This window comes from Chaetodon trifascialis, chromosome 2, assembly GCF_039877785.1.
Source record: "Chaetodon trifascialis isolate fChaTrf1 chromosome 2, fChaTrf1.hap1, whole genome shotgun sequence".
In the NCBI taxonomy this organism is placed as follows: Eukaryota; Metazoa; Chordata; class Actinopteri; order Chaetodontiformes; family Chaetodontidae; genus Chaetodon; species Chaetodon trifascialis.
The window spans coordinates 11,333,659-11,354,075 of record NC_092057.1 but is presented as its reverse complement, the minus strand read 5'-3'; the positions used below and the strand labels follow the sequence as shown (position 1 = coordinate 11,354,075).

The 20,417-nt window shown below is 40.7% G+C and overlaps 2 protein-coding genes across 5 annotated transcripts; one reads left to right on the top strand and one right to left on the bottom strand.

Annotated features, from left to right (window-relative positions):
- Positions 1 to 964: 964 nt before the first annotated feature.
- ppp3r1b (protein phosphatase 3 (formerly 2B), regulatory s1ubunit B, alpha isoform, b) lies at positions 965 to 18,699 on the top strand. Of its 2 annotated transcripts, XM_070978581.1 has the most exons (6): positions 965 to 1,264; positions 6,814 to 6,853; positions 14,251 to 14,427; positions 14,974 to 15,033; positions 15,466 to 15,650; positions 16,200 to 18,699. In XM_070978581.1, exons 1-6 carry the CDS (start codon positions 1,262 to 1,264, stop codon positions 16,245 to 16,247), a joined length of 513 nt encoding a protein of 170 aa, XP_070834682.1. In that variant the 5' UTR covers positions 965 to 1,261; the 3' UTR covers positions 16,248 to 18,699. The 2 variants fall into 2 exon arrangements, with proteins under 2 accessions (XP_070834682.1, XP_070834689.1); XM_070978588.1 differs by lacking the exons at positions 965 to 1,264; positions 6,814 to 6,853 and adding an exon at positions 13,904 to 14,008.
- On the bottom strand, positions 10,314 to 11,972 carry LOC139341433 (E3 ubiquitin-protein ligase TRIM39-like). 3 transcript variants are annotated; one of them, XM_070977984.1, is made up of 2 exons: positions 11,243 to 11,954; positions 10,314 to 11,125 (listed from the first exon to the last, which is right to left on the bottom strand). In XM_070977984.1, the coding sequence occupies exons 1-2, from the start codon at positions 11,952 to 11,954 to the stop codon at positions 10,314 to 10,316; spliced, it is 1,524 nt and encodes a 507-aa protein (XP_070834085.1). The 3 variants fall into 3 exon arrangements, with proteins under 3 accessions (XP_070834085.1, XP_070834078.1, XP_070834092.1); XM_070977977.1 differs by having other exon boundaries at positions 10,314 to 11,694; positions 11,728 to 11,954; XM_070977991.1 differs by having other exon boundaries at positions 10,314 to 11,972.
- Positions 18,700 to 20,417: the final 1,718 nt, after the last annotated feature.

The window sequence follows — 20,417 nt, the reverse complement described above, 5'->3', positions numbered from 1 at the left end:
AAGTATTCAGTGTATCAAAATAGCCCCTGTGAGTGATATACTATTACACATTATATAATTAGACTATCATCACTGCTGTAAAATTCAGCACGTTGTTGCTGTGATGTGGTGCTTTGTGACATAAATGTACTAAGCACACCCTCATTATACTAGCAGAGACAGAGGTTAGAAAACACGATTCTGCTGTAATGAAAACATGATGACTGATGTTTGTTTTTATTAGTGATCTATGAAGAGCCGAAGATGGAGAGAAAACCTGGACGTGCTGTACGGCTTTTCTCCAAAGATTGTGTGTTCACAGTGATGAATTACTCTGCAACAAAAAGGTCTGCTGAAGAGACCATCGCGTCGGATGCAGAGCCTAATTGTGACCTCACCACTTCTTATTTTCCTCTTTGAGCTGGTCACACAGAGCTCCCTACACAAGCTTTAAATTTTATTTTCTACTTATCCAGCAGCTGGTTGCATCAAAAAATGTATTTTCATCATCTCGGAGATGTCTACGGTCTAACATAACACTGTCCAGGGTGGGAAATATTGAGTTTAAACACTGATATCACTCTGAGCAAATGTTAAGATGACTTTTCCCCTACAAAGTTTGCATAAGGAACATTTTGGAACCAATGTGTGAGGAGGAAAAACGAACAACAATCAACAACAAGCAAATCAGATCAGCCTTGGTATTAACATGTCGGCTTACTCAGTATTTCAGGATCAGATTAAAAAAAAAAACTTGAGTGGGACAACACTGAGACAAATCTTCACTACAGGCCCTTCAAACAGTGGCTCTTGCTTCGGGGCCCCTGACCCTTCGGTCTGTCCCTGGTAAAGCTGTTCAGTAAATAATCCATGGCTCAGGTCACAGGTAGGGCTATTTGAGGCTCTTTGTGATTCAGTGTTACTTATTATGAAATAGAGTGAATCATCGCCTCAATAGGCGAGCTTTGCTTTGCACCTTCTACTCCTCCTCCTCCTCCTCCTCCTCCTCCTCCTCTTTCCCTCTTCACTCTTCTCACCAACTCAGCCTCTGTCTCTCACACCACCGGCTTCTCACTGCTCTCTCTCCCCCCTCTGCGGCTCGATCTACTGCTGCTGCTGCAGTGAATCTTTCCCCCGCTGTTCGAAGCCGTAAAGTCAGACAGCCGGTGGTCGATTTCTGGCCCTTAAAAGTCATAAACCTCGCTGAAACAGCGTCTCTGTCTGACCGTTAACGGAGCTTTGAATTGCATTTCCAGCAGCTTTGAGATCCTCTGACGGCAAAATGGTGAGAAAATTGTGTTCCTTATTTATTAAATTATAATGTCAAACCTCATTTTGTAATAACAGCTTTCTCCTTCGACTGTACTGTTAGCTTCGTAACTAGCTAGCGTTCCAGGCTAACCTGCTCGGTGCTGCTAGCTACCGTTAGCAACAGCGTTGATATTAAAAAGAGCGTAACGTTTGTGGCAGTTTGTTTATGACAGTATCGTAAGATTATTGTGTTATTTGAGCTTCTTCCACTGACACATTGTCACACACTCAGGTTTAAAATAACGTCTATGTATGACTTGGTAGATATGGCCACAAAGCTAGCTTGTGAGGAAATTGAGAAATACTATTGCGGTTTTGCTAGCAGCCTTGCTAGCTGGAGATGCGTCAAGTGCGCAACAAAGTAAGGGCGGAAATGTCGTAATATTGCCAACAAAATAAAAGCTTCAAATTTGTTACTGCTGAAAAGAAACCCATCACCGCCTTCATAAATGAACTAGGACTTCAGCTAACGGTTATTTCCATGATCTGTTAATCAGTATTAATCAACGAATTATGTAGTCAATAAACAAAAGTTAAATAATATTTCATGTGTTTTGTATGGTTGTATTAATAGCCTAAAGTTTAAAGGCAACATTAAGTTAATATTAAACAGCAAAAAGCAGGAAACCCATTCTTTGATTCCAGAACCAGAGAGTTTGGCATTTTGTTTGGTGATTTATTCAAAATGTTAGTCTGCTCTGAAATGAAAATTATATGTGACAGAGTTTCGGCTGTACCCGATGATATTCATTGAACAATTATTGATTATAGTAGTGTTCATAATATGTCAGAAAATAGTGAAATCCAAGGTTGCGCCTAGAAGATGCGTTTTGTCAAAGAATTCACATTCTACATAGGTTCAGTTTATTGTCATACAAAATGAAAAAAACCAAATTCTCACATATGAGAAGTGTGCGCAGAAAAAGAATTTAACTGAATTATCAGTTCTAAAAATAGCTGCTGATTTTCTGTCGATCAGCTAATCGATTCTAAGTATATCTGTGAATCCGTTTAACAAGGTGGCAGAAATGTATGTACACTTGGTTGACTTGGTTTTGTTTCCTCATTTTAATCTCTGAGACTGCAATCAACTAATGCTTCACAGGTCTTTAGCATAAAAAAGTATTTATCACGTGGTTGATTCAATGTTTTTAGGAACCCATTCTTTCCATAACATCTGCATGACCTCATCAAATGTTACTGTCTTAAAAAGTGGTCATCCAACATGTAGACAACCACATAGGGTTGGCAGTTTTTGCCTGCAATTTACTATTTTATTTTGAAAATCGTGACCGGAAGTGTTGTATTGCCTCTTGTGAGAAATGGCAGATTCTTTGTCAAATGTCGCTGTTGGTGTTTAAATCGAGCTGTCACCTGCCATTGACTCGATTTTAGTACTGAGTATTTTTCGGGATTCTAGCTGTCTGACATTCAGACCATCCTCTTGTTAATTCATGTGCTTTAAAGTAATGCCATTGTGACGTTCAATCTAAAAATAAAAGCAAGCTGATAAACAGCCGTTAGGTATCATAAGCAGACAATAACGAAAATAAGCTAAGATTTGTTTTTCAGAAAAGCATAAAAACATTAATTTATCTATTTTTTTAAGATTTTGTAAAGCCTTTGACATGCTGTCTGAAGAACTGCCTGCTGAGTTCTGATCAGAAAGGGCAAAAACAGACAAAGCAGCGCTCCTTTATGCAAAATTGTACTATTTATTTTTTTCCATGCAGTTTCAAATTCATGCCAAAATCTTTAGCTCATATTTTTATTTATTTTATGATATTGGGGTGCTTTATAACCTTACATTAACAGAATATAAACATCCTCTCCAGTGATAAACATCTGATAACCGTGTCACACCTTGGCCGAAAGAACCACAGATCAGTACACTTAACATTCAGTACTTGTCTATTCAAACTGAAGACTGCTCAAAAAGGCCAAACTTAACATAGTCTCTGACTTCTGTACAGTAGCTGGGATGTGCCAATCCAGGTGGGAAATGTGATATAACTTTGGAGAGTTGGAGTGTGTCAGTGTTGGGAAATAGGACAGAGGTATATGTTGATGAGTCAAGATGCCGGATGTGGATGCGGGTGTTTTGACACGGGCCATATGCTGCCGGTGAATGTTGCCCTTTAGAGATAAAAATGGACTGATGAATCCAAAATTGTGTGGGCAATGATTACCTTCGCACTGCAGCGAGTAAGAATACGCCCACACTGAACCAGCTGTATTTGAAAACATCTTTTTCTCTCCATTGCTGCCCTCCATACTGTACATGCCAAGCCAGTGTTTTTCATACTCAAAAACTGAGCTTTTCAAAAATGGTCTCTTGAGTAGATCCTTTTGAAAATGCTGATCTCATGTGTTAGTGTGGATGAGGAAAACTAAGCTTTTGGGTAAACAGAGATGGCTTTCTGGACTCTGTCTGCTCCATCTGTCACGGTGATTCCTCTTTTTAAATGTCAGTAAAACACAACACAGCTGTTGCCCTTAACTTGTAACAATAATGATTTCAGGTCATTTCATTCTGCTTTATGACAGCTTGATAATCCACCAAGTATTGATACTGGTTACTGGAGTATGTAGAGAAAAGAGAGGTTTACTTAGCTGAGAGGAATCAGACTGTCTGTCCCTCTACTGAGCACTTGTTGGCTGTGATGAGCAGTTTTATTGTTTGCTGATTGAAACAGGAGAAGGAAGAACAGAGGGAGCTTTTTCCCATTGATTTAGTGTGGATAGCTTTATAAAAATGCTAGTGCGATTTTCACATGCATTTTGAGATTTAGCCAGCCTCCTGTCAAAGTAGTGTGAAGCCAAACACTTTCCACGTCAGCGCAGCCGCGAGGGTCCGTGTGGTGCGAATTCTGTCATCTTTCCATCTCCACGAGGGACAAAGACCCTGAACTACGTGCATTTTTGTGCAGTTTATATGACAGTTGTGTTGGTGGTCAGCAGTTTGAGTCTCCTTTCAGACACTGCTGCTGCTGCAGCACCAGCAGCTTTACTGTCACGTGTCTGTGAAGCAGTGTCACTCAAATTTATGTCAGAGATTCAAATCATCTGGCAGATAAACTGAGCTGAGCTGAGGTGGGGTTTCCGTCCACAATGCCTAAAAATACAGGCACACGTTTCATGAAGCCAGGACTGAATGGTTGCGTTTTAATCTCAATGTATTTAGTTTCAGTGCATTTAAATTGACTTTGTTCAGCAGCTGCACAGTGTCAGAGGTGTCGTCATCACAGTAGAGCGTAGAGGAATAAGTTTCTAACTCCTTAAACACTAATGATCTTTAAAGGCCTTTGGATGGTATTTTGTACTGTGGTCTGGATGAATACACCAGTGAAAACTGCAGAAAGAGTGTCTAATCATATGGTGGATTAAGAAAATTTCAATAATTCATTAAGCAAATATGAAAAGTCAGTCTGACGGAGGCTACTCTCACATTTGGGCAGCGCTCCTCTGCGTTCATGCTTGATCACAAATGGACGTAGCTTTTTCATTTTTTCCAACAGAATATCTGACTCTGCGCATTCAGCCTGACTCATATTTGAATCATCTTTTCACCTTGTTATTGGAGCATGAATTTAAATAGTGGCTGGTATGTGATGGATGGTTGTGGAGCGAACCATCCACTGAATGCTCAGACGGAGGCGGAGAGCACAGGATGAGGGTGTAGTGGCTGTAAAGTAAGTGAGGCAGAAAAAAACTGCAGCACACCCTGAACTGTAGTGTGTGGAGTCATCTGTACATATGTTTTTTTGTTTTGTTTTTTGAAAGGGTGCGTGGCAGGAAAAGTTTGGGAAGTCCTAAACCTTTAGTCCACTTCATGTTAACCCTCTGTGGTCTTAAGAAAAGTGCTCTCATGCTGAACCACCAGGCTGCAGAGATCCGTGGTTATAATCCTGCTTTAATATCGACACTCCAAGAAGTTCATGAACTGTGTCCGAGATGCAGTGATTGATTTCAGGGCTGAAAACTTATTTGAAAGCAGCATCAGTGAGACTCATAAGTTCAATGTTGTACAGCACACAAACAATCCAGTTTAATGAAGCTGGGTGGGACCCTGATTAATGAGTATGAAGAACAAGTATAATTAATTAAGTTGAAGATAAAGCTGAGACACAGTGTAGTGTAGTAGGCTTGTGTGACGCCTGTGATCAGGCTTGTGTTGGCTCAGTGTCGGACAACAAGCCAGAACAGACCTCTGCATGTTTAGTTGAGGACGAATGTTTGAAACCAGATCAGCTCTCCAGTCAGCCTCCATCAAAATCCCAAACAGAACGATGAAATCTGGAGTGAAACTGATGGAGGAAAACAAAATGGCTTTTTTGAAAGTATGCTGTATTTTGCTCGAATTTTGCAGAAGATGGCATGTGTGTGAGATCCAAAGTGATTGATTAGTCTGTCAACAGAAAATAGTCTATTTTGTTAATTGATTGTTCATTTTGTTCAAGCAAAAATACCAAACATTCTCTTATTTCCAGCTTCTTTCCACATCGGTTGTGAGGATTGTCTGCAATTCTCTGTCATATGTGATAGTAAACTCAATATTTGGGGATTTTAAACTGGTGATTGGACCAAACAAAACATTTATTGACCTCACATTGATCTTTAGAAATAATGATTTTGATATTTTCTAACCCAAAAATGAATCAGCAAAATAAATAATAATGAAATAAACATTATTTATTTAGTTAATTATTGCAGTACTAAGTTTGCTTTTTTTATTAAAATTATATTTCACAGCAGAGAAACAAGTTAGATAATGCACATAGAGATGTGGCAGAAACATCTGGTGGAGAGAGAATATTTCACTACATTAAATAGTTAATAACCTTTTAAACATAATCAGAAACCGCACTTTAGAAGCCTCAAATCTCAGTGGCCAGCCCAGTATTCATGAAGTCAGCAGTGCTAAACAGCTACCTCGTCAAACCCCACAGATGAACTTGTGGGTGTTGTGTGTTGGAAGGCAGTATGAACCTCACATATTGCCTGTTCATGAGTTACTGTAGCTCTCATTAACAGTTGAGGAGGAAGGCTGCAGCCTCGTTGGAGCAGCCTGGTTCAGTGTGTGCGAGTCCTCTAGAGATGAGACAAGGCAGATCCAGGCGGCACGTTGGCCTCGTTTTCAGTCCAGATCATTCTGTCGCTCATGCATAATGAATAACACCAACAATTAGCCAAGAACACAGAATAGTTGAGTTCATCTTTCCTATGTGTTGGAGTTGTTTTTACAGATTTTTTTTTTAAAGTAAGGGGCGTAAGATTTCTCCCAGTCTGTGGAGAACTGCTAGAACACCTAGCATTGAATGTAATGCATTGACTGGCTTTTAACACCTCTCCATATGGTAAAAAACAACTCCTCAATCCAAACTAAGAGATACAACAGACCTCACTGATGCTCTTGTGTTTACAGCTTGTTGCCTCTGTTTGCATAAGATTTTCCTTTGTGTTTTTAATCAGATTCCTCAATGTGGAACGCTTGTTTCATTGTCAGTCTTGTCTCTTTTTCAGGGAAATGAAGCCAGCTATGCTCTGGACATGTGCTCGCACTGTAAGTATCAATAAATGTCACTTCACCACATGGTATTAGATCAAACACTGTCCTTGACCTAAACTACAAACATTTGCTGCTTCCCCTGAGTGTTTGATGTCCTTGTGTGCTGTTAGGGTTCGTTAAAATATGTAGTTAGCACCGTCGCCTCGCAGCTAGAAGGTCCAGGGTTCAGGTACTGACTTAGTAGCTGAGGTTGTTGTTGTTTCACATTTGTGTATACACACACACACACACACACACACACACACACACACACACACACACACACACACACACACACACCTACATACATACATACATACATATATTGAATATTAGAAGTTTGATAACCTGCACTATTGTATAGTGATCATCAAAAATGTGTCATAATGTGTCACAAATCAGACACATTCACACTGAGTTTTGGATGTGATGGATGTGAACATCACCCACAGACTGCACCTTTTTCTGGAGGCCTCTGCTGGGAGTGACTCCCAACACTCTGAGGCTAAAAATGCCTCATCGCTCTGTAAAGGTCAGTGTCAGGGGTGCTGGGAAAACCTTGTTTATTTTTAGTCACCGCAATATCCCAGTTTTAATTTGTCGGTCGCCCGGCTCCAACACCCCCAACCCCAGAGAAGAAAGCTCGCAGCTCAATTAGAAAATAACTAATGTCTGGACCTACTTTTTGAGTAACATGAATGTGATAGTAGGTGAAGGTGAACTTGGGTCTCAAAAATGACATCAACCATTGCTGGTATCAGGTGTTTGCCGCATGGGTGGGTGGGGGCCTCTGTCCTATGAAGCTGTTAAGAAAGTTGTCAAAGACTGGGGCCTTGTCCCAGAAACATCTTAGTCTTTTTTGAGTTTGTGTCCTGGAAAGTTGACTCAAAATCTTTGGTTTTCTAATCTGTGAGCAAGACCAGACCCTGTTTTGTGATCAAGGCGACGTTTCTCTGCTCACCACAGCCCAGCAAAAAGTCACTCCAGCAGCTCTCATTTGTCTTGGCGCTCACCAAACCTCACCAGTGTGTCTGGAGAGGTTTTCTGAGGATCTGAACGGCAGGATCCAGTCTTTCCCTGTCAACTGATGGACTTTGCCTGCTCAGGAATATTTATGGAAGTGTCGATGCCACCACTCCTCGACTCTCCACCCTTTTCTTCTTTCCAGACCGGCAGTTCAGGGCAGCTGCTTTCCCTTTTAAAATCAGAGCTGCTTTGCTGGAGTTACCCGCTCAATCGTCACAGAAGAACCACTAATTTACATTTTCATTTACTCTATTGAGCCATGTCTTTATGAATGGGTCCCCATTTTGTTTAGCCCATATCTTACATGCACAGGAGGATGTGGTTGGTGTGATTAGTAATCTGTATTATTCTCTATTATTTAACCTACACGTTGTCTTCACTGCAGGACTTTTATATTAGACTGCAGTAGTTCTAGTTAGGTGTATCTAATAAACTGGCGACTTAGTGTATATCCAAAAAGAGGACTACAAAAATGTGGGTAATTGGACTTTTACCAGTGTAGATTTTGTTGTTTCAAGAAAAAAAAAAACTATGTTAAAAGTGTGTAAAATGACAGGACACACATGTATCAGGAGTGATGGTGCAGCAGTCAAGTAGCTTTGGCCCCCTCACTCCTTTGGATTGTGATCCATCTTGTGGTTGTTCTGTGTCATAACACCAGTTAGTGGTTTTAATGGAAGCCTGTTGTTACTGCAGTGTAGAAGTGGTCAGACATGATGAAAGCTGTCAGGTCCAAAAAATGTTCACAATTAAAATGAACACACTGTTTTTCCTTTATTACAAGCCAGTCATTGTTGGATGACTCTTTCAGAGCTACTACACAATAACATTTGTTATCTGTATTGAAATTTTACCTTGAAAAATTAAGGTTAACTGACAACATAGAAAACTAAAGTTATTATAATTGTTAGTCTTGTTATCTGCAGGAAGGCTGCAGACAGATGATCATTAATTCTTAGTTTTTATTCCTAGTTTTAACATGACTTTAGTCTGTCTGCTTGTGGTCAAATGAGTTGAGATTTAAAATGGTTGGTTTCAAGTCTTTAACTGATGTTTCAGAATTAAATATTATTATTATTCTCCGTGTATGAGTCTAATGGGTTTGTTGTAGTCACTGAGTCTCTCCAGGTGGCAGGATATTGGCGCAGTCACAGAAAACTGCATGTTATAAGAGGAAGTTTAGTTGCTTTAGCCTGCTGTAGATAAGCATTATAGTTACTGAAAGGCTGTGTGGTGTGTTCACTGTCACAGAAGAGTCCCTAAAGAGTTTGTGTTCACTGTAACTATAGCCAGTAAGTAATTAAACCATTTTTCAGAAAAAATAGAAAATTCTGTAGGCTTTTGTTCTATTCCTCAACTTTGTCCAGTGTTTCCCTTACGGACATTTCCAGCAGCAGCCTACTGAAGAGCTTTATTTTGGACCACCAGAAGATATTTAGGGTCAGCTTCAAGACCCACCCGGACGGCCTATGTCCTGTGGTTGGTCTTGCCTCTCCTCCTCCTACTTTCCTGTTTCACCTGTACTACCTGTCTAATAATTGAATACATGAAGTAAAGTACATTTCACATCCAGAAGATAAAATACCTGCCTCCATGCCTTAATTTTATCCAGCTGACCTCAGCTTCATCATGACCATCATCAGCCTCTCTTTTCCTAATTTTCCTCATTTTGTCACTGTGTTGGTCATGCATTGGCCAAAATGACTTGGAAATATTCATTCTAGGATAAATGTACAGATTGAAATACATTTCATTTTTGAGAATTATGTTCAGTTACAGCACACATATGTCTGACATTTATTTTCGACGGGAAACAATCACCTGAGTAGGATGAGAAGAGATATTCTGTGAATGTGCACGATGCTCACGAGCCCTAACCCTAACCAGATCAGATTAGAGCAAAGAAAAGCCTGCTCCGCGTCTATAGCTCCTGATCAGTTCTGCTGCTAAACACAGAAACTCACAACAGCACTTTCAGCTTTGCTCCAGTACAACAATAACAGGAAAAGTCATGCTTGGAGGAAATTGGTGGCGATCACTGGTGTCCAAAATTGGGAAATTTTGTAATTTAGTTTGTAATGAGCAATAACTAATAACTGATTGCTAAACGGTGGCAATTTATTATTCTTGCCCTTCTGTGGCTGTTTAAAGTAGGGATGGTGAGTTTGCCGCATTTGAGTTAGGGTTAGATGGGGGTCAGATGTGCTCAAAATTCAGCTTGATATATTTGGTGTCTTTAGAAAATAAATGTCTGTGGGTTTAAATGGATTCTCCCCATAACGGGTCATGATGTAGGGTTAAAGAAATGAGTTAATGGAATACATATGATATAAAATCTTAATAAATTGTAAAACAGAAAATAAAATGTATACTCTATAGTATTGCCTCTAAATGTGTACATTTGTTCCTTTCCATGAAAATACATCAATACATAAGATAAGTCATTAGACTACTCAGTTTGATTGACAGCAGAGATGATCAGAGGTGCAGAGTTTTTACCATAATCATTAAGCCCAGGACAGAAGTATGGGAAGAGTTTCTCTGTGAAGGAGCAGCCAGTAAAGCAGTAGATAAGAGCTGCAGCATCTACATCATAAAAAGAGACCAGACTCTCCTCATAATCCACAAACACCCCCACCTTCTGAGGCTGAGACTTCAGAGAGAGACTGACTGATGGGTCATCAATAGCTTCGTACTCATTTCCATTTCTCAACCATATAGTCCAGTAACCATTCTTAGGACCCAGTGTGATTTGTCCCTTCCTGCTGATCGTCTCTCTGGCGACTCCAAAGTCCCATTCAGTCTTTCCTTTAACCTGAACCTCAAAGTAAAATCTGCCTGAAGAGAAACTCTGCTTTCCTAAAACACAAGGATTGAGAGAAAATCTCTCTGGATTGTCTGGAAGAGTCTTCCTAACATCAGAATCATTCACCTGTTTCCCATCATCAGACAGGATGAGATCAGGATGTGCTGTATCAGGATCAAGAGTCACATCCACTGCATACTGCTGGACCCTCTTCAGCTCTGCTTCAATCAGCTTCTTCATCTCTTTACTGAGTGTCTCCCCCAGCTGAGCCACAGCTCTCACCACAGTCCTCTCATATAATGCTGGAGGGACGCTGACCTCTGTCCAGTCTTTGGTGGTTGGGACATCCTGCAGAGGCGAGAAGCTTTGGAGAAAGTGGAGGTGGTCTTCAGAGCGTGAGAGCTGCTCCACCTCAGTGCTTCTCTTCATCAGCTCAGAGATTTCTTGTTCCAGCTCTTTGATGAAAACTTCAGTCAGTTGTTCTGTTGTTTTCTGCTTCTCTTCAATGGTTTTAATGAGCTCATCCAGGCCTCTCTCTACAGACTCCTTCAGAGAAGTGAAGACCTGAATACCTTCTGCTATCTCTCTGTCTGCATTGTTCTTGCTGAGCCTCACTGACTGTTTGACCTCCTCAATCTTCAGTCGTCTCTTCTGGATCATCTGCTGAATTTCAGCCTCAGTCTTCCTCAGCTCGGCCTTCTTTTCATCATATTCTTCTCTCAGAGGAACAACATCATGTGCCTTATGGTCTAAAACAGTGCAGAGCATGCAGACACACGTCTGGTCGGTCTTACAGAACAGCTCCAGAGGTTTATCGTGCTTCATGCACATCCTGCCTTCCAGGTTCTCCACAGGGTCGATCAGCTGATGTCTCTTCAGGCCTAACACTGTCAGATGAGGCTCCAGGTGAGTCTCACAGTAGGAGACCAGACAGACCAGGCAGGACTTCAGGGCCTTCAGTTTGGTTCCAGTGCAGACGTCACAGGGAACTTCTCCTGGTTTGGACACTCGTTGCTCTGAACTGCTGCTGATTTTCTGCTGAGCCGACTGTCTGAACTGAGCAACCATCTCAGAGATGAAAGTGTTGGTGTACAGCTCAGGTTTTGTCTTGAATACCTTTTTACACATTGGGCACAGGTACTGGTCACTGATGTTCCAGTGTTCAGTGATGCAGTTTTTGCAGAAGTTGTGTCCACATGATGTGGTGACTGGGTCAGTGAACACATCCAGACAGATGGAGCACAGAAACTGATCTTCATGTGGTTGATAGTTTGCAGCAGCCATATCTACCCATGTAGAGTTAAAGAAAACATTTTATTCAAAATTCAGTTTTATTTGCTGAAAAAGAAAGGTGTGATTACTGTTCTGTAAAGCATAACGTTTGATATTAGGTAGTTTGAATCATATACTGTGTTTATAGGAATGGTGATACTTGTGCAGAGTCATGAGCAGCTGGCATCATTTCAGCCATCCAGAAAAGCTTAAACTCGCTATGGTGGCAGAATAGCCCGGAATAGGCTCATGTTTTTTACACCAATTTTTATTGAAGAATAGTGGTGCTAACAAAGCTCATCATACATGATGACAAAGCATTATTTCCAGCTGCTTCAAAAAGCCCCCTGCCAGTTCTTTGGTGGAAAGCCTTTAATGTGAAACAGCCAGAGGAAATGTAGGAAGCAATCTGTACACAGAAATAACTTAACTGCAAACTCCAATCCAGAGATTCAGTTCCAAGTTTGTAAAGTCCAGTTAAAGTAAGCTACTGTATAGTTGACCTTTGGACCAACAGTCACTTTTCCTTTCATACTTACACGTACATTTAACAGAGTGGTTCTGTGTGAATCCTTGTTGTTGAAGCAGTAAATATGATCAGTTGTACTCACCGGTGTTTTGTAGACACTCTGCTGTTGTTGAGAAAGACTTGATGAAATCTGTTTTGAATTTTCTTTCAGAGAGAAACAGAGACTTGCCTCGACTGCTGTGTGGCTCTTTCTCTGATCAACATTCAGTTTCTTTTCTGGGGTGTGACGTAGAAGCTCTCCTCCTTCCAGCGTTGCTCCACCTCTTACTTCAGTTCTGTGGGTTAGGCTTTGTTTCCTCCCTCTGATTTACACTATTATTGGGAAATACCAGGGTTTTATCAGATTAATGTGAAGCAGAGGTGGTATTATACCTCACAGATGGGAGGAGTAAGGTGCGTGAACAGGTGCTGCTTACTGTTGAAACTAAGCTGCCTCAGCTTTGCTTTTGCCACAAGTTTAGTTAATTGGATACAAAGAGAGAGATGTCACACATATCTGCAAAATGTCAAGGATAACAAACAATTCCAGGACTTTCATTGCAGGCTAAATTGATGCAGGAATGTTCAGTTCAGTAAGTATTTATGTATATGCAGTATTACATACTGAGTGTCCGTGGACATTCCCAGAAAAGAGACCGTATTAAGTTCATGCTAATGCAAACCAAACATTTCATATGACTGCAGCTTCACATTAAAAGCATTTAATTTGCGATAAGTTAAATTTTACTATAAGGTAGTCACAGGAAATGCAGTGTTTGTCAGTGATCGTTCATGTCTACAAAACACGGCAGCGGTCGTGTTCTGACAGCAGATCAGTGACAGTCTGCCACATGGAGCTGGTAGATGAAGTGCTGCTGGTGACGGGCTGCACACCTCTAACTTCTCCACCAGGTGGCCGGCTCCTGTCACTGAAGTCAGATCACAGCTGCTCACAGATAGATGGAGAAAGGCCAATTAATGCCTAACTTCTTTATTAATATGAAAATAGTTTGTTTTGCTGCCCCTAGAATCCTTACTTGCTGTTACCATCAGTAACCACAGGTGTCGCCAAATCAACCAGGACTGAAATCCTCCACATTGTCTCTTTTAGTTTGGACTTGTGTTTAACTTGTGTTTGCTCTCATGCTGTACGTAAAGCGTTTTGCTGGATATCCTTTTATTCATTCACAGAGTTGTCCTGAATTAACATTGAATATATAATGAGAGGCTGCTGGTCAGAGTGTGACTGCTCCACATGTTGTTGAAAGCCTGCAGCTGAGCTTTGTGATATTTTTCCCATAATTCTTCACATTTCTGATTATTCAAAAGGACAGGCTAAAGTATCTCTACCAGGTTACCAACACAGTACACCTCCACTGTGTTTCGCTGTTTCATGGTTATCAACGGAGTGATTAGTGTCGAAAGAGGTGTCACATGACCTGGTGTTGGGGCTTAGAGCATGGCACCAGGAGGGCCGGTGGCACAAGGTTCAGTCTAACTGGTGCAGTGAGAGACCAGTAGCTCTGAACGACTATGGCCAGTAGGAACAGGAAAGCAGGTAAGTTTGGTACAGGTGTTGTGGAGGGAAACAGTCTTTACAGGCAGCACAGGAGGAAGTAAGACACAGGTGGACGACAGGTGTTTAACTGCTGTGTCTTGAACTTCACAGGCTGAAGTGTCGCCAGACTCACTGGTCAGGAAGCGTTTGTCCAAACAGTCTCCTCCTGTTATACAGACACTCTGTCCGTTTGTCCTCTCTGTCTGCAAGTAACTCATGTCTCTCTGTGTGTTTCATTTCAGTTGATGCTGATGAGATTAAGAGGTTAGGAAAGAGATTTAAGAAACTCGACCTAGATAACTCCGGGTCCCTGAGTGTGGAGGAGTTTATGTCCTTACCAGAGCTCCAGCAGAATCCCCTCGTGCAGCGAGTTATCGACATATTCGACACCGATGGAAACGGGGAAGTCGACTTTAAAGGTAAATAAATCCTGAAATGATTGTAAGTTTTACTGTTGACTTCAGTCCTAAAGATATAATATCATAATCTGTTTTCTTATTTAAATATTGTACATTTGTTGGGAGTCAGTGTGCAGGGATTTGTGTTGACAGTGAGTGATGAACGTACATGTGAAACACTGTGCATCGTTGGGTGATAAATGGCCAGAAGAAAGAGGAAAAGATAAAGTTGAAAGCAAATGAAATACCTGACAGAACAAGATATTTTACCACACTTATGCAAATTTCTTGTAATGATGACGTTCTAATACACCCAGAAAAGTTTGAAGTGGTCGAAACTGAAGTGTTAACATGTTAAATCTCTGCTGGTTGACAGATGTAAATAGTCTCAGTATATATACTTATGTCCTATACTTATCTACTCGCTAAATGTCTCATCACCCGCATGAAAAGTTCCTCTTGATAATCAATTAATTTATGCCTCTGACGTATTAAATGTATTATGTGGCGACAGGTTTGTTATCATAACCGCCATTTGAATCTATGATGTTTTCTGTCCTTCGGCAGAGTTCATCGAAGGAGTGTCCCAGTTCAGCGTCAAAGGTGATAAAGAGCAGAAGTTACGCTGTAAGTGTCCAACACCCAGCAGTTTCTTCACATCTCTGGTGCCTCTTTGTGATTATTAAACTCAATTATGTATGTAGCAAAACTGAATCCCATGTAAATCTGTTTCCTCTTCAAAGCGAAGATTGCAGTAAGAGACAACTGTCAAATACATCTTCTAGCCACAAGGGGGCAGTAGAGCCACTTGTGTCAGCCAGACCTGAGGTTTTACTGAGGTGCATTGCATGTTAGAAAATTTGGACCACTTATGGGCAAACATTTCAATATCAACACTGCAGCTGAAGCAGGACTTTTCAGTAATGTTAAGACAGCAGCACCTTTTTGTCACTCTTTGAAATGCTGCATGTGTTACATCCTCAGTCAGCTGCTCTGACCCAAACAAACCTCATAAATAAACACTGACATCAATCCTCCATGTCGCCTCTTTGACCTCAGTTGCCTTCAGGATCTACGACATGGACAAAGATGGCTACATATCCAACGGGGAGCTCTTCCAGGTCCTCAAGATGATGGTGGGCAACAACCTGAAGGACACTCAACTCCAACAGATCGTCGACAAAACCATCATCAACGCAGACAAAGACGGGGATGGCAGGATATCCTTCGAAGAGTTCTGTGCTGTAAGTATTGATGACTGAGCTTCATCGCCTCTCGTCCTCCCTCTTCATCTCCTGTGCGAACCAGGGCTTCAGATGAACAACGCAGAGCTGAGATTTCTGCCACAACTTCACCTCCTTCCCAAGCACAGGAAATAGTGAGAAGAGGTCAGAGCTCCAGCAGCGCTTGTCCTATAAAGAACGACTGTATTGTGAGAGCAAGGGCATTCACAGAAACCCGCAGGTCTCACAGTAAGTGCTGCTGGAGTTTTGGCCTCAGAGAGCTGAACCAGCACAGCACCATGAGCTAAAAGAGGCTAAAAGCTAATTCTCTGAGGGTGTGACACCTTTCACGTTACACAGTTACTTGATTCATCGTTAGCGCAAACCAAAATGAGGCCGCGCTCACACCGACCTGAGCACTCTCACTGGAAACACACAGATTATTTCTACTGTTCACCTCGCAACGGTTGTAAACTCTTCTCTCCCTCGTTAGTCATCCTCAGTAAGACTTTCATTAAGTGTTAAAAACACGAAAAAATGTGTGACCTCACTTCCTTTTGCGTCCTCCAGGTCGTTGGCGGATTAGACATTCACAAAAAGATGGTGGTGGACGTCTGACAACCTTTTCCCTCCATTTACTGAAGATCTGCTTGAAGACGTCGTCCAGCAAAACGCTCTCGTCTGTTTTCAACAGAAGCATTTTCTCTGTGAAAAGTCCCTTCCTCACTCCTCCTCCTCCTCCCCTCCTCCTCTTCCTCCCCCCCTCGAGCCTTCTGAAGCCAAACTTTTACCAAGTATCATTGACCAGGAACTCTCAGTGACTCGCCGTTGCACTTTAAAAGCTGACAGACGGCTTTTGATCGCAGAGCGACGGTTTCAGTTTGGTGGAGGAAAGCTGGACTGTGTGTGTGTATGTGTATGAGTGTGTATGTGTGTGTGTGTGTACTGTATGTTTTACTGGTTTTTCAAGGTATGTGGGTTTTTTATATTTATTTTGGTGTCATTGGTTTTTTTTGGGGGGGGGGAATCAAAGAAAGTCTCTGTTAAAGACAGTAAACTTTAGTGGACGAGTGCAGTTAGCAATGATGTTACTTGATTTCAGAACAACACAAACAGCATGAAGTGCCAACGAGAATTTATTGACATGCAGTTGAATTACAGGTTAAATCTGTGTCTTTGTTTTAGGGATGTAACTGTATTATTGAATGCATTTATCTTACTGGAGTATTGCGTTATTTAAACTTAAAGAACAGCTTCACTTCACAGTCATGTTTGGCGACATTTTCTCAGAAATAAAGGGACACTGCATGTTTTTAAACGACAGACTTTGGCTGACACGAGCCTCCATATTCGTTAGCTTTTTCAGGCACTTTTGTGTTTCTAAGCACCGAATCAGAGTTCAAGCTGTAATAACGACTTAAATGCTGACGTGAGCATTAGTTACAAGCTGGTAATTAGAATAACCGCGACATGACATGAATGCAGCATGCCATCAGGGACGAGCGCCTTCTGTTGAAGTCCTCTATGAAAACTGCTTCGCCTACACGTTTAGAGATTTTCTGCATAGATCTTCTGCAAAAAGTCTGCAGCCAACAGACTCACACGTCCAAACAAACGCACATAAAACTCGCAGCTTTGTGGAATAAGATCAGAGTTTTTGATGTCTGCTTGTCAGCAGTTTTCTATTTTCTGTACATCTGGAGAAAATTAAATGAGGAGGAAATGTGCAGATATTCAGATATTTCTCATAAGTATTTGCGCGTTTGCCTGATGACGCATTAGAAACTGTAAAGCCACTGACGTTGACCAACATGCAGGACTTCTGCAGGTTGGGAAGACTCATTTCTATTTTTAGGTTTTAATAGTTCTGTACGTGTTTTTACACCTGTAAGGTTTAGTGAAACTGTTTGGAAAGACAAATCGGCTTCATCTGTAGACGTACGGCAGAATCAGCAGAGATTCGATTGATCAGTCTGTTCTGGAGGAAACTGAATCTGTATGTGCAGCTCATCTGCTTTGGACGGTCACATCTTTATCTTAAGTGAAGAAGCAAAGCTGAGGAGGAGGAAAAACAATGCTAAGAATGCTAAACGCTGCTGTTCTCGCTTCACGCTGCAGGAAATCTGCCTGGCCGGACGGTTTATTTACTGACGTGCTGCAACAGACTTTTATACCTGAAACAGACGACTTGTGATGTGTTTGCATGACGTGTGAACTGATCTCCTCTTCTTCTCTGCCCGTTGCTGTTTGCATGTAGATCAGGTTTTATTAAAGCTCTTTAAATCTTTTTTCAAGGCTCCAGTTTACTAGACTGGTCTCAAAATTTAATGAAATGAGTGAAATGTCTTGCAAATGCAAATAATGTATTCCGTGCATGCAAGAGTATGTGATAGTTTTACTGCACTGAAAATACATCATTTTCTGTGAGCTAGAATGTTTGGATTTTTCTACAGTTATACGATAAAATAACATTTAAATTGGACGGTTTTTGGTGCATGTTTAATAGTTAGACTATAGCTCCTGTCAATAGAACTTTAACCCGTAAACAAGATTGTTTATTTAGCTCTAATACTTTCATATTTGAACATATAACGATGCTGTCAGGCTTGTGTTATTTATCAGATCATGCATTTCATGGTGAGGACATGTAATCTTATCATAATCTGTCGTGTATTTACTTTGCATTTCAGAGTTTTGGCTCATTTCAGGAAATTCAGTGAGACCGTGTTGTGTTTACATGTTAATAATGGTGATAAATAAAACATTTCAAGCACGTCAATGTTGCCAATAAAAAGGTTTAAATATGGAAATGACTAAAAAAAAAAGAGTAATTGTAATCATAAAGGTTTTGAAACTGTCGCTCACTCGTTGTTTTCTCCTCTTCTTCTTTGGGTTGATGATGTTTTGTTTGAACAGTTGGTGTCAAAGCTTCCTGCTCATTTACTTTCAGGTCGGTGCTGAAATGTCTTCTGTTGGTTTAGACTTTTACTCCTGTTTTCATCTCTGCTGCGTCACTGAAACTTCATACATGGAAAAATGAGAAATAAACTGTTTGAAAGTTGTTACGGATGCTCTGACGTCAAAGTCTCATTTCTACATGTTCCATAATTAGAGGGTTAATGAACCCTGCTTGAAAACACTGAGAAACAAATGAAAGCTTTTAAAGTAACTGAGGCAACAGAACGTAATGTACGTGCTGACTCTTACAGGGTTGTGATATTTGAGGATTGAAAGTCAGAATACAGAATTTGGAAGCACACAAGAAATAAAACTTCAATACTTAAGAAGTATAAGTACACAACTTTCTGTGAGCTCATTAAAACCCAGTCAAATGCCCCAGAATGACACTGCTGATGGATTTAAAGGTGCAGTGCACCGTTCCCGCCAGCAGGTGTCACTAGAAGGTCACATGTCGAACACACAGGTGTGAGTGACGTCAGCCGCTTTCTGAGGAGTTTTTGGAAACCTGGAAGTAACTGAAACCAGGACACATTTTCTGATAAACCTAAATAATTCTTTATGGGAAAAAACAGTAATCAAATATGGAAGCCCATTCCCACCACTTGTAGAATTCGTTATTATTTTTATTAATTATGGTATCAAATGTAGTAAAATTGTTATCTTACTTTGGCACCTGATTTAAATTTAGTTTTATGACATTTTAAATGTTTGATGCTTGTTAATGTATTGATTTTTGTCAGTAAAGTTTTAGTCTTACTCTTATTGGTCACTTGTGACAGTCATCAAAGCGTTCGGATGGTACAGCTGTCTTCATCTTTGTTTGTAGTTACCATGGTTACATGCATTGTTCTTGTTAGCCGAAAAAGACTCTTAATACATCAGATGGAAACTGAGTTATGGCCTGTGAGAAACTTTTGATTTTTTCCAGCAAAACAAAGGAAAATATAAATGAGTGGGTTTTTTTTCTGACAGGTGAGCACAGTATGAGCGGAATAATGTCCTTCCAGGTGTCAATTATCAGGAATTAACGGATGGCGGTTGCCTCCATGACACTGAATAACCATATTAGTGTTGATAAAAAACGTATTTCAAATTTATATAAATTTTGTGTCTGACAGGACTTATTTTCTAAAATTATCATAAGTCATTTGCTCAGTCAAAAAACCCATCAGCCCATTGCAACTGATAATAATAACAATAATAATAAGAAGAAGAAGAAGAATTGTTTAGTACTGTGAGACATTTGCTGCACAGTAAAAATCTCATACTGCTGCAATCTCAATCCTAATATTTGCATAACAGTCATGGGTGGAAATGAGCATTAATTCACATTTCTGGAAATTTGGTTAAAATTTGAGTTACTTCTGGTTGGAAATGTGGCGAGTGATTTGTCAAAAAACTGTCAGATTAGTGTATTAATACTCCATTAGAGAACGTCCAGAGGAAGCTTTCAGTAGCTGAACAACATAATTCATTCCTACTAACTGATATGTGACATTAATACGATGCCACAGTAACATTTAGTAATCATTTTCAGGCATTGGGATGAAATTAGTTTCTAAATCTGTTTCCCTCCAAAAACACTTCGCTGACGTGGCAGTGCATTAAAACAGTTACTGGTTCATTCTGTCAACTCATCTGTCTTCCACTTTATCATCCCCTGAACTGAAGCATCAGATCACCTGATGTTCCAGGTCTGAATGCTCCTAATTGAGCTGCAGGAGGAGGCGGCCATTTGTTGCCGTCGCTGCCAATTAAAAGTCTCATTCATAGTCCCTCAGCTGCGCCCTCAGACCCCCGAGCCTGCCGCCTCTCGTGGAAGCTGCT